The following is a 12,917-nucleotide window of genomic DNA, read 5'->3' as shown; positions in this document are numbered from 1 at the left end:
AGATAAGCTGGTAAAAGTTGCTTGGCAACATAGATCTTAGCCTTTGAGGCTCTGTTGCGACATGCCATGCTTCTCTTCCAGGCTGCTCTTGCTCTTTCATTCCCCTTTATTACCAGGGGTTTACTGAGACACATGCAAGTTTGGTGCTAATTCTGACACCGGGTTTCGGGTGGTGAAGTCTAACTGGGCTTCCAAGCGCAATTAACATTTCTGTGCAAAGGTGCTGGTGCCTCTAACCATCTAAAAGGCGTTTGCTTCCCTACGCTAACTGTCTTTCCTCCCCTTTTCTTGACGTTACCAAATGCAATTTTTTTTTTGTCTTCCAGGTATAACCCCACTTTTAGAGTTTTGCAGCTATACCAGCACTTAGGAACTGGGCCCATTTCCCTCCCTCCCCCGCCATTATCTATTTTATTTATTTATTTGTCTGATAGTTTCACAAGCACTAATGCACACTTCAAATGCAGGCGCTATTTTGATCACCAAATTGTTTAGCACTTCCCGAGGATGGCTGCTGGCTTCCTGTGGCAGAACCGGTGGTTGTTCCACCGCCCCTTTCCCTCCTCCGCTCTAACCATTTTGTCTGTCTATCTTGTCTTGTATTCCGTTTTCAAAGCAATGCCATGAGAGGTTTCTTTCCTTCCTTCCTTTTTCCCCTTTCTTCTTTTTATTTTAGTGCCTAAAAAGGGAACAATATATTTTAATGACAAATTTAATATCCAAGCACAGTTTAATAAATTTGGTTTTTAATGGTTATCAGTAACCATTGGAAATGTCCTACTAAGAACTGTTTCCCTATTTTCTTGGATTATTGGAGAGGGGCTTAGGTTCAAGGCTTTTGCAAATTGAGCATGCGGAGTAATTTTAGTGATACCCGTGGGCTCCCCCCCCCCATGCTATTGGCAAGCGTTGGGAGACATCTAATGTCAGTGTGGTGTGTAGCTTGGGTTTCCAGGTCCCCCTACCCCCCAGGTGGTAGGCCTGGCACTTACCTATAGTGTTCTTCTTTCATGTGCGTTTTGTGCCCAGCCCATGTGATGATGTCACTTCAGGAAGTGATGTCATCACACAGGACACATGTAACCTGGAAGCGCTCCCATGCTCCACAGGAGGCCAAATCTGGCAGCTGCAGAGTACAGGAGTACTTCCAGGCAGGGCAAGGAGCCTTGGAGTGCTCCTGCACTCCATAATCTTGCCCAATTGCACTCCTGCACTCCATAATCTTGCCCAATTCAGCCCAATTCGGGCTGCTGCAGTGCATGGGAGCATCCTGCATGGCTTGGGAATGCGCCGCAGGAGGCACGTCCTCCCCACTGTCCAGGTAAGTGTGGTGGAGGGTGGGAACGGGGGATCCCCTGCCCCCAGCAGGGGACTAGCCACCCTGTATGTAGCACGGAAGGCTGCATCCAGAAGGTGGAATTGCCCCAAATCTCCCTATCCTCCTCTTACTCTGTTCATTGACTTTGCTCTGTTTATGCACGAGTCAAGGAAATGGCTGATAACTCCATTTGCTGCAGCTCTCTGTGCTTCATCCCATATTGTTCTGGAAGGTCCCATCTTCATCATCAGTGGCTTGGTGGGCAGTACTGGAGGGGGCATAGGCACAAAAAATGCTTCTGCAAATGTACTTATTTGTGGAAGCTGGAATAGAACCCAAGACACTTTAAATTTAAAGAATTATTCTGAGTACTATCTGAAAGATGCAGTTACAGTGTGGAAAATATGACCTTTTTCCTTTTGAGAAGCAAAAGGCTTATTTTCCTGTACTTAGTTTTACTGTTCAAAGATGAAGAGACGTGGAATGCAAACTTAAGATGTATTGCTTCCCTTTGAAAGTTAATCCTATTCCACATTTTCATTAATGTTGGTTCATTCTTCTTAATTTTTTTTTGTTTGGTTTGGTTTGCAATTTTTTTTGCATGAATATGCAGAGTAGCAATAAACCTTTTTGTATTTGTGTGAGACTCTTCTCTTTCAGATCCAGTAATAAAGTTCTTTTTAAGTTCATTTGGTTTAAGATACAGTATTTTTCAATTCTTAAACAAACAAACCAAACCCCGAACTTGTAATATGATTCTCTAGCATCAGTAAGTGACCGCTGCTGGGGAATTGTTAATGTCCTGTAAGAATTTCATTGTCTGCTATTGCTAGGTCACCCCGGGACAGTAGCAGAAGTGGAGAGAAGCTGGAGTTGGAATTATCAAATCTCACAGCGGACGTCCTGGAACTACTGCTGGAATTTGTTTATACAGGTTCCTTAGTGATAGATTCCGCCAACGCCAAAACCCTTCTGGAGGCTGCCAGCAAGTTCCAGTTTCATACCTTCTGCAAAGTCTGCGTATCATTTTTAGGTAAGCATTTGTGCTGTTTTTCTCAAGTCTGCTTCTAAACTTGAGGAATTACATCATTTGGCAGCTCTGCTTTCAATTTTGAGATTGAAAGACCATTTGCAACACTACCAAACTCCATTTCTTGATATCTTTTGGTGACCTGCAGCTCTGTTAAAACAATGCCACCAAAACATGGCCTGTGCCCAAGATGGAAACTGTGAGTCTACAGGAGCAGAGAAGGAGAACAGTCTCTAGTCTTGGGCGCAGAACGCTTTCTGAAAATCTCAGCTTTCCTTTAAAAAAATAATAAGCTGTTAGTCCTTATGGTTACAAAGGTATATACCAGACAATGAGTGGAGACTGCCTGCTAAATCTCAAAGGAGTATTGATAACACCAACAATACTTCATAATTGTATAATGGCGTCAAATGTTCCGGCCCTCCTTTACATCCATTGGGTTGTATCCAAAGGTGCTGTTCCACTGACATCAGGGCCATTTTCACGTGTCTTACCTGCCACCGGAACATTGTGCAAAACACCCAGAAGACAGCGTTCTCTTGTGCGAAATCACGCCAGGAAGACGCAATTTCGTGCAAAACTCCCAGATGACAGCGTCTTCCTGGTGCGATTTCACACGATTTCACACTGTATTCTGGGTGTTTTGTGCGATGTTCCGGCAGCAGGTAAGATGTGTGAAAACGTGTGTTAGTGGAGGGAGGAGGTAATTTTTGCTGATTCCTCCATCTTACTGCAGATACCCACTTTTAATCCCCCAATGCTGTTCCTGGAAGTCCCCTGACACCCCTGTGGGAGAAGAACTTCATGTCACCCAGTGGTTGCATTGGGGGAGGTCAGCTTCCAACCCACAAGCTTTGCTTTGATTAGTAGTTCTTTGGATCCAACCCTGAGTTTTGTACCCCTTATAATAACCATGTAAGAAGATCAAGATTAATATCTCCATATTGCAGATTTGAGAGCTTAGACTGAGTTCTAATGCCCTGAACCAACAGGAGGTATGAAGCAGAGGCCTACATAGAGCAGATGCCATAGAGTGCCAGCATAATGTAGTGGCTAAAGTGCTGGACTAGGCTCTGGAAGACCCAGGTTTCAGTCCCCGCTCTGCCATGGAAGCCCACTGGGTCACCTAGGGCCAGTCACACCCTCTCAGCCTAACATACTTCATAAGGTTGTTGTGGGGATAAAAAGTTGAGGTCAGGAGAATTAGGGGTCCTCATTGTGGAGAAAGGTGAGGTATAAATGAAACAAAATTTTAAAATAAAAATAAATTATTAAGCATCTAAGGAGCCCTTACTTCTATCTGCCCCTTCAGAGCTCTTCTAGGTTGTTTGTCATGTTCCTGCAGTGCCCTTTGGTTGTGGTGTTCTGCTGATTTATGTGATAAGGCAGTCCACTTAAAATTGTCACAGCCTTTCTAGTTCTACAACCCTGGGAGGAATGCAGGAAGTTATTGCTGCTTCTTGAGAAAACCTAGGAACCAGAATGGTTCTTTAGGTTGGCTTCTGACAGGACAGAGTTTGACGGGGGGGTGGGAGAGATCAAGAATTGCAAGGTGCTGGAATTTCCAGTTTTTCCTACACTTCCAGTATGTCTATCCTGTCTCACAGTGCTGTCGAAGGGATAAAATAGAGGTGCGACAGTATTCTGCTGTTGGAGGAAGAGTGGGATAAAAAATATAATAAAAGTTAAAGTGGGCTTTTTATGTCTCTCCTGGAAGAGAGATGCTCAGGCTATCCCTATATTTTGAGCTAATACATCACACATGAGAAGGCCATTGAGTGGGATACTGTCTAGAGAATCTAGGCTACTGGCTGGCATCCCCAGGACATTTGGGGGCAGGACAATGGTTGGCGATGCTCTAGCCACCCTCGAAAACTATAGTTAGTATCATGGAGTTTGGAGGGACAGCCAGAGCATCATTTCTTGTCATATTTTACATTACATGTGGGGTTTCGGGCGGATGTGGTATTGCACATCACATGTTATTTCTGCTGCCAGATCTCTAGGGAGCAAGGGCAGGAGGGCTGGCCCACCAGTGAGAGCTCTTCCGCCATAAGTAGGCAAGCGGTAAGCACAATTCTACCCCACTCCACCTTCCATTAGCACATGACACCTTCTGCTAGAAGAAAGCCACACACACAGTGGTGTATTCCCAACCTTCCCTTCCTGATGTTAACAAAGGAGCATAGAAACAGGAAGTGTTTGTACTTCCTCTTCCCCTCCTTCCCCACCCCACATCTGCCATGTTCAAATTGCACACAGCTGGCGATTGCCTGGCATTTTCCTTGCTGGGTTTACTTTAAAAGCTGCCCTCCAGTGTGTTTTAGATTAATAGACTTTATGGCTTTTGTAATGATCCATAGATATGTCCATGCACATTATCTCTAAAGGTTCAGCTACTATAACAAAATGCATTTATTTCCACTAAATCAATGTGAGATCCCCCCCCCCTTTTCCAATACTTAATATTTAGATTCAATGAACCATGTTAACAGTTATGAAATAGGGGAGAGCTGGCTGTTAAGTTTCATTATATATGAGGAACTATCAGAGGTTTGTATTCTCATTTGGAGAATTCATAAAGCGTAATTGCTTATTTTTATTTATAGCTGTTGCTGGATTGAGCATCAGAGATAGTGGAATGTTTTTGCTGTATGAAAAGTTTAGAGGAAAATATTTCAGCTAGCCTCATTTTTCATTTTTGCATTGCCTAAGCTTAGTGTCTCATAAACTATTTTCAGTGTTCCTATAAGAACCACCAATAGGAAAGCTAGTTTGTTTTTCTCAATATGTCAAGGAGGCAAATTGTTTTTTGTTTGTATTTGGTACATTTCTCCACCATTTCCTCCCCTTAAATGGCTCTAAGTAAACTAGAAATTGCAGAAAGGATATTCAGAAAAGTTCTTCTTTTGTATGCAGTCTTCTGGTGACTTTAATTTAGGAAACAATCTTTTTTAAAGAGTCCAGTTCTTAAAGTGCAATCCTAAGAACACTTTCCCGGGAGTCAGCCCCATTGAAGAGACCCGAGTAGGATTTTGAGTAGGCCTGTTTAGGATTGCTCTCTTAGAACTGTTGATTTATCCAAATTATGAGATAGGTGTTCCCTTGAAAATTTGTAACACAAATGCAAAAAGAGGTGTCAATGAGAGAGAGAGAGAACATCATTTGAATGTTTAATTGAAGCAGGCAGCACTAATAAATATTCCATTTCAGTGAAGAGGAAAATACTATTGAAAAATAAGTGGTGCTCTCTTCAAGACAGTGCAAATGTAACTATCCCAAAGTGTTGTCCTAATTCAGTGGTTTTAGAAGGGTGTAACTCTGCTTAGGATGGCAGTGCCAGTCTCTTAACCACTGAATCTTCTAGGGCCCAAGCATTATTTTCCAGACCCTTAGCAACCTTGTTACGTCCCCCATGTCGTCCCATTCTACCTATACCGTTTTTTTAATCCTTCCCTTCTCTGAAGGAGCTCAGGATGGTATGCCTTGTTGTCGTCTCCTCTGTCAGTTCACAACAACCCTGTGTGGTAGATTAAGATGAATGATAGTGACTGGCACAAGATAGGGCTGCCAACCTCAAGGCAGGATCTGGAGATCTCCTGGAATTACAGTTCCTCTGAAGAAAATGGCTGCCTTGGAGGGTGGACTCTATGGCATGATTCCCTGCTGAAGTCCTTCCCCTTCCTAAGCCCCACCCCTTCCTAAGCCCCTCCCCAGGCTCCACCCCAGATCTCCAGGAATTTCCCAAGCTGGATCTGCCCAAGGTCACATAGTGATCTTCATGGTAGGGTGAGGATCTGAACCCAAGCCTCTCTGATCCTAGCTCAAAGTTTTAACCATAATACCATGCTGGTTTTCATGAGTCACGAAAGAAACTTTTCTGTTTCCCAAACATCATAAATATGGTGTTAATGGGCTTTCAGCCCAGTACGAGCCTCCCAAACTCAGGTCGAAGATGTCTTTCCTTAGGCTTTGGCCCTGCCCTCTTGCGGACACTTAAAGATTTTAACCCACCTTTCTGCCCTCACAGGGCCACCAAGACACCTAACAAATTAAAACATAGAAATTAAAATCTCATTTTAAAAGCCATTGAAACGAACATCTAAATGCATCATTTAAATCATTTAACTTTTAGAAAAGGATAAAGACAAGAGTTAAAAGCACTGGGAAGGGAGGAGGGATCACAGAGAGAATGCCACGCAAACCATCCTAAGCAGAGTTTCCCCCTTTTGAGTCCATTGAAGCTTCTGAGATGCCAGGAAGCATCGCCCCACTTGTTTTTAATCATACCATATAAAGATCAGAAACTTTTTTTTTTAACACAGAAGCTGAGGATCTCATGGAACCAAATTCTTCCCACCTTCCCCATTTTGCCCTTTTTTCTGTGCTCTCATGGATTCATGGCTTGCACACAATTAATTGTATATTGTCTGAACACAGACTTGAATTAGATAATAAAAGCGATTATTCCTTCCTTTCTCCTTTTTAACCCTATCTCTGCTCTAGTGTGCCTATTTCTTTACAGGCATCATAGCTAAGGTTGTTTGTTCTCATTTCTGTGTTTATATTGTTACATTTTCACTGTTGTGAATAGCTGGCTGGGCCTGGGGTCGCTTTGCACTTGAGACAAAACCCAAATCCCCTAACAGACAGACTCTCAGAGCTAAACTACACAAGACGAATTACACGAGGGCGCTCAAGTGAAGGGAGACGCAGTGTTAGCCAGGAAGCATAGTTTGAATTTCACTTCTCTCTACAGAGCAGGCAAAGATCACTCTTCAGAGGGTTTGTTAATAATTGACAGAGCCTTTGGGGAGGCAAAGAAGAAATTAACCAATCCTCTGAGGAGTGATCTTTGCCAGCTCTTTAGAGAGGAGTGAAATTCAAACTACACTTCTTGGCTAATGTGTCTCCCTTCACTTGAGAATCCTGGTGTAATCTGTCTTGTGTAGTTCAGCTCTCTGTGACAGTGCACAAAAACTAAATCCAGAGCTTCATCCACACAGCACTGGATATTATGCTATAGCAGCTGGACTTTTTCTATGGACTAGCTAGCAAATGATAGCTGCAGTGCAACGAAAGCACCTTGTGCAATAATGTGTAGATGCAGCCCAGAAGAGAGAGGGAGATTTGCAAGGCTGTGACTGATGCAAGTAGTGGAATTTGCCAATACAGTCACGGCAATGAACTGTGGCAGATGACAATGCTCATTGTCAAACAAATGAAGTGTCTTTGATCTTTTTAATTTTCTCTCTTCTCCCTTCTCCCCTTTGTGTTCCATGTATTCCTTTTTAGAAAAACAGTTAACTGCTAGCAACTGCTTAGGAATATTAGCCATGGCTGAAGCCATGCAGTGCAGTGAGCTATACAACATGGCCAAGGCCTATGCCCTGCAGATCTTTCCTGAGGTGGCCACTCAGGAAGAGATCCTCAACATCTCAAAGGACGACTTCATTTCTTACATGTCCAACGACAGTCTGAACACGAAAACGGAAGAGCTGGTTTACGAAACGGTGATCAAGTGGATCAAAAAAGATGCTGCCCTCAGAGCTCAGGTAAAGGGAGGAAAATTCCTCTTGCGTGTTTTTGCTCCCCCCCACCCCCACCCCGTCAATCATTCAATAGGTCTTTAAAACAGAATGCTGCTTGAAATCCAGCTTCCTTGTCCTCAAATGAAAAAGCACAACAGGTATTAAGAACACCGAACATGAACGGCAAGATATGCAGAATTTTTCTGAAATTTCGCCATTGGATTCTAATGTCTGGTTTAGAATTATAAAGTTCACGCTTGCTGCATATGTCTTGACAGAACAATTTAGTCGAAGATAGCTCTTCAAGGATTTAGTATTGTAAGATAATATGCATACCAAAACTATGCAGGTATGCAGGTTTTTTTTTTAAAGTGACGTGTATTCAAGAATAGCAAGAAGCAAGAATCATCAGTAAACCTCTAGACACCAGATGTTAATAACATGGCTGCTTTACAATTCCATCTTGGAAAGCAGAATTACACCCTATCTATGGAAGTCAGTAGATTTAGAGGAGTGCAATTCTGCTCAGGATTGCACTGTGATAGACTTGGCATACGGAGAGGAGATACACTATATCTAATCTGGTTGAGTTGATGCCAGCATGTATTTATTGGGGCTGCCTTCTCTGGACAGTTACTCTGCTGCACGCTTGACCTTAACCAAGATAAGGGCTCAGCTCTGAGATATAAATATAGTCTGGCTTTAAGAACAACAATAGTAAAATGTTGTCCTTGGGCTAAAAGAATTACAGCAACAGCACATCAATTTGCCAGTTGCCTCAGCTGATTAAGATTTGTACCAAGCTAACTTGGGCACGTTGTCGATCAGAGACATAAGAACTGGCTCTGTGATTAAGCAGGCACCCTGTTTGCTTGGTACACCAGTGGGGTGCTATTCTTACATTGTTCAAAACTTGACAGGGAGAAAGAGATGTCATTGTTTTGCATATATCGTTGACTTTCCTTTTTCATAGTGCGATATGCACCGCTAACGAATGACATCCGTTTGTACATTTTATTATGTGACAATAGCCTCCTCCCAAATCTTTGTTTCAAAATTCAGCCCTTGCTATTAATTTAAATGATAGAAGGCCTGTTTCCCAAAGATAATAGTTATAGTTTGGGTTTGGGTTGGTTTTTTTTTACTACTACATAATTCTTTGCAGTTCTCTTTTTTATTTTACATAGACATTATTGTGTGTCATTCAAACAGGGAAAGGTTTCCCAAATTAAGATATAGAGACCCCTCAGGGTTTCCAAAGATAATCAAAGGAGGCCATGAGTGCTTTATAAGGACAGAGGACCAACCCTTTTTGTACCATTCATGAAGTGTTTTCGAGTTTTCTACTTTCAAGTGGATAGCAATGTTGATCTGCAGTAGAAGATAAAGATTCAAGCCCAGTAAGTCCTTAAAACCAACAAAATTCAGGACAAAGGGAGCTGTGACTCTCAAAAGCTAGAAAATCTTGTTGGTCTTTAAGTTTTGCTCTTGCTCTTTCAGTTTTCTAGGAATGAAGACAGGGCCTCTCCATCTCAAGGAAAGGGGTTCCGGACCTGGGGCTAATCACACACCCCACAGGCAAACCACCCGGAAAAGTTTTTGTGAGGAGGGAAGAATGATCTTGTGAGCTGTTTTGGGTCCTATTTGGGAAGATTAGCAAGGAATGAATGAATGAATAACCAATCACAGTTTTCCTCTGAATACCAGAACTTCCGTTTTAGTGTCTTCTGCTTTCCTAACTCTAGGGTTCCCTAGGATTATTTGTGTTTACCCAAAATTAGGGAATGCCATTGTTGCGTATCTTCTGTATTCCTAACTGTGGAAGGACTGAAATAATAGGTTCATCTATATTTTGCTTAAATGCATAATCAAAACAACTATTATTTTAGGGCAAGCGCTTATGATATTTTAATTTAGGAATGCTTATTTTTCATGAATGTAGCTTCCTCACCTTGCTTTTGCGCAAATGATGTTTACTTTGTCTCTTTTCGCGAAATCATCTTGTAAGCAATGATTACTCTCAGTGGGCCTTATACCTCATGTTATATATCCCTTTCTCTCCCTCAGGAATATACAAGGGTGTAAACATTGTGAGCAACAATCTCCAATGGGAAGGATCAGACAGGAGGCTGAATTATTTGGGGAAATAGTTTATTAGGATACCGAAGTAGTAGAGAATGTCTAGAATGGGCAGGACAGTTTAGGAGTGGGTCCCCATACAGGGTGAACAAGAACCCTGAACAGCAGGTCTGCTGGAAGGGCAGATCACTGCTACCTCTGACATTACATAAGCCTTCCCGAAGAGAATTTCAGATTGACAAGCAGGAATTTATTAACATTATTTCTGTTTGCCTCTCCCAGTACCCCTTATTCTCTAAATAGCTATGGGCCATTTAGCGCCAGGGGTCCAATTCTACTCAGAATCACTGTGGTGCAGAGGGAGGGGCTCCTATCTTCCTCCCGTGCCATTTTTTGAACCCAAAATGGCATTAGGGGCACATTGGCAAAATATGCCCCCAGTGCCATTTTGGCTCAGAAAAATGGCACAGAGGGAAGGCAGGAGCTCCTCTTCCCTGCACCATGGTGGGCCTATCAAGAATTAGGCCCCCATGGTGCTGTTAAAAGGATTTCTCTGGTAGGAACTCACTCCACAAAGTGGTGGCGCATCCCCGGGGTGAACTGAGGGATGCTCTGTCTCCTAGTTTGGCCATATGTTTATTCTAAACCTGGATCCTGTACAACTTCTACAGATTTATTTAATTTATTCCCTGTTAACGCTCAGCAGTGTGCATTTCAGTAACAATGGAAGCCCCAAGTCATATGGGAAGAATCCAGCAATGCAGCACTTTTCTGCATAGTCACTACCTCACCTGGGTCAATGCTGACTTGAGAAGGAATGTATTGGTGGGCAGGCTCTTCCCAAGTCACCTGGGGATTCTTATTTAGCAAAACACCCTGGGAAAAAATACACATCTTACGGGGTTTCTATGAGATAAGATTGGAAGTCGCCCTAACATAATGGGGCTAAGATCTGATACTAACAGATGGCAGTTTAGGAATGAGATATTCAGTAAGAAAAAGAAAATCATGACTCTTTGAGATGATTATCACTTATTAGCTTGCAGCCCCAAGAACTCCTATAGAACTTTTTTGTTTGTTTTGCATAAGAGTAAATCAAGGATGAGAATTATTGTGCAGCCAATGTTACTCATTCAAAACTGTCAGTTTCCTCCTCCTTTTTCCTATGGTGATTTAAATGTTAAAAAATGTCTTTCATTTGTTGGCTTTTATCGCTGCCACCTCACCTTTTCCATTCTCCCTTTTATGCAGCAGTGACTCTTTTTCAACAATGCTTTCTATTGTCTTCTCCTTCTGAAGAGGAGGAGGGATTGCTATTATTCTCCATGAGTCCTTCAACTTCTGTAGATCTCTAGTACAAGATATAGCTGGTATTGACTGCTTGTACCTGTCTCTGGGAATTAAGGATAGATTGGGTATCCTTCTGTGTATAGACCTCCTAGCACTCCCATAAGCACCCTTTCTGAGTTGGCGGAGTTGCTAGCAGACATGATGTTGGAGACACCTAGACTTATTGTTCTGGGAGACTTCAACATCCATGCTGAGTGTTCAAAGTCAGGCCCAGCTCAGGAATGTATAGCTTCCCTGGCAACCCTGGGCCTCTCGCAAATTGTGACAGGCTCTACACATGAAAGAGGCCACACTTTAGACGTAATAGTTTGGACTGAGCCTGTAAGAGGAAACCTTGTTTCAACATGGTTCAGGCCAAACATTGGAGGTTCGGCCTGAACCATGATCAGCCCATCATCTGCTGTGAATGTAGACCCAATGCCACACAAAATTGGGGGTCCAGTTAAAATCATTCTCCCACAAAGGCTCATGGATCCATCTAGATTCCAAAATGCCTTGGGGGATTTTAGAATTCCAGACACATGCACCATGGTAGCTGCTGTAGGAGCGTGGAACGCAAAGCTCCTTGAAGCTATTGACACCATTGCTCCTTATTAGGGGTGTGCACTTCGGGATTCCGATTCGGCTTTTTAACCTGAATCGGGCCCGATTTGGAAAGATTTGAGATTTGGAAATCCCGAAGCAAAACTTTCTGAAGCAATTCAGGTCACTTTGGAAATCGTCAGGGGTCTGGGGTTAAGTTTAAAGGGCCCTTTCTCAAGTGGCAGGGCCCTTTAAACTTTAGCTGGGAGTCAGGGGAATTCCCCCCACCTCCCAGCTGAAGTTTAAAGGGCTCTGCCGCTTGCAAGCGGCAGGAAAGGGCCCTTTAAACTGTTCCATTCCCCACCTTCCCCCCCACCCCCACTTACCTGGCATCGTGGAATAGGCAGCCCTCCCACCTCCCTGCTGGCCTCCAGCAGCGGCAGCCCTCTCTGCTGGCCAGCCAGCCGTGGCTGCGTGGCGACAGCGGCAGTGGGGAAGGCCATGTGGCCACTGGCTACGCCAGCAGGCCAAGGCAGCAGGGAAGGCCTCTGCTGGCCTGCTGGCCGGCGCAGCAGCGGCTCAAGCATTCCACCCATCAGGTAAGTGGGGTGGAGGATGGGGTTTAAGGGTGGGGGTGGGAGTTTAAGAGTGGGGTGGCCCTCCCCTCCCCCTTCCCCATCACTTCAGAATGCTCCGAATCTTTCCAGAGCATTCCGAAGCAACTCAGAAACCTGAATTGCCACTTCAGAATTCAGGGTTTTCCAGATCTTTTTTCCACTTCAGGTAAACCCAAAGAGGGAAACCTGAATCTTTTTCATGTGCACACTCCTACTCCTTATCGACTGCTCCGGCCCTTGGGATGGACGCCGGCCCCATGGTTTACCACAGAACTGGCTGACTTAAAGAAGGTTAGAAGACATCTAGAAAGGCACTGGCGAAAAACTTGTGCGGAAGCAGATAGAACATGCTACAGAACCCACTGGAGGAACTATGAAGCAAAAACAAAAGCGGCAAAGAAACGTTATTTTTCGGTAACTATTGTGTCAGCTAGTTCACAAACATCCCAATTGTTTAAGGTATCCAGACG

The 12,917-nt window shown here is 43.6% G+C and overlaps 1 protein-coding gene across 1 annotated transcript in view; it reads left to right on the top strand.

The window, feature by feature from the left end:
• KLHL29 (kelch like family member 29) overlaps positions 1–12,917 on the top strand; it is a 529,196-nt gene that overhangs the window by 415,890 nt on the left and 100,389 nt on the right. Inside the window, exons 7-8 of the mRNA XM_054992668.1 lie at positions 2,152–2,351; positions 7,644–7,903. Coding sequence (XP_054848643.1) covers positions 2,152–2,351; positions 7,644–7,903 — 460 coding nt within the window. The remainder of the gene's footprint in view (positions 1–2,151; positions 2,352–7,643; positions 7,904–12,917) is intronic.

The sequence above is a fragment of the Eublepharis macularius genome, chromosome 1, assembly GCF_028583425.1.
Source record: "Eublepharis macularius isolate TG4126 chromosome 1, MPM_Emac_v1.0, whole genome shotgun sequence".
NCBI classification, from domain to species: domain Eukaryota; kingdom Metazoa; phylum Chordata; class Lepidosauria; order Squamata; family Eublepharidae; genus Eublepharis; species Eublepharis macularius.
This window is presented reverse-complemented; position numbering and strand designations above follow the sequence as displayed.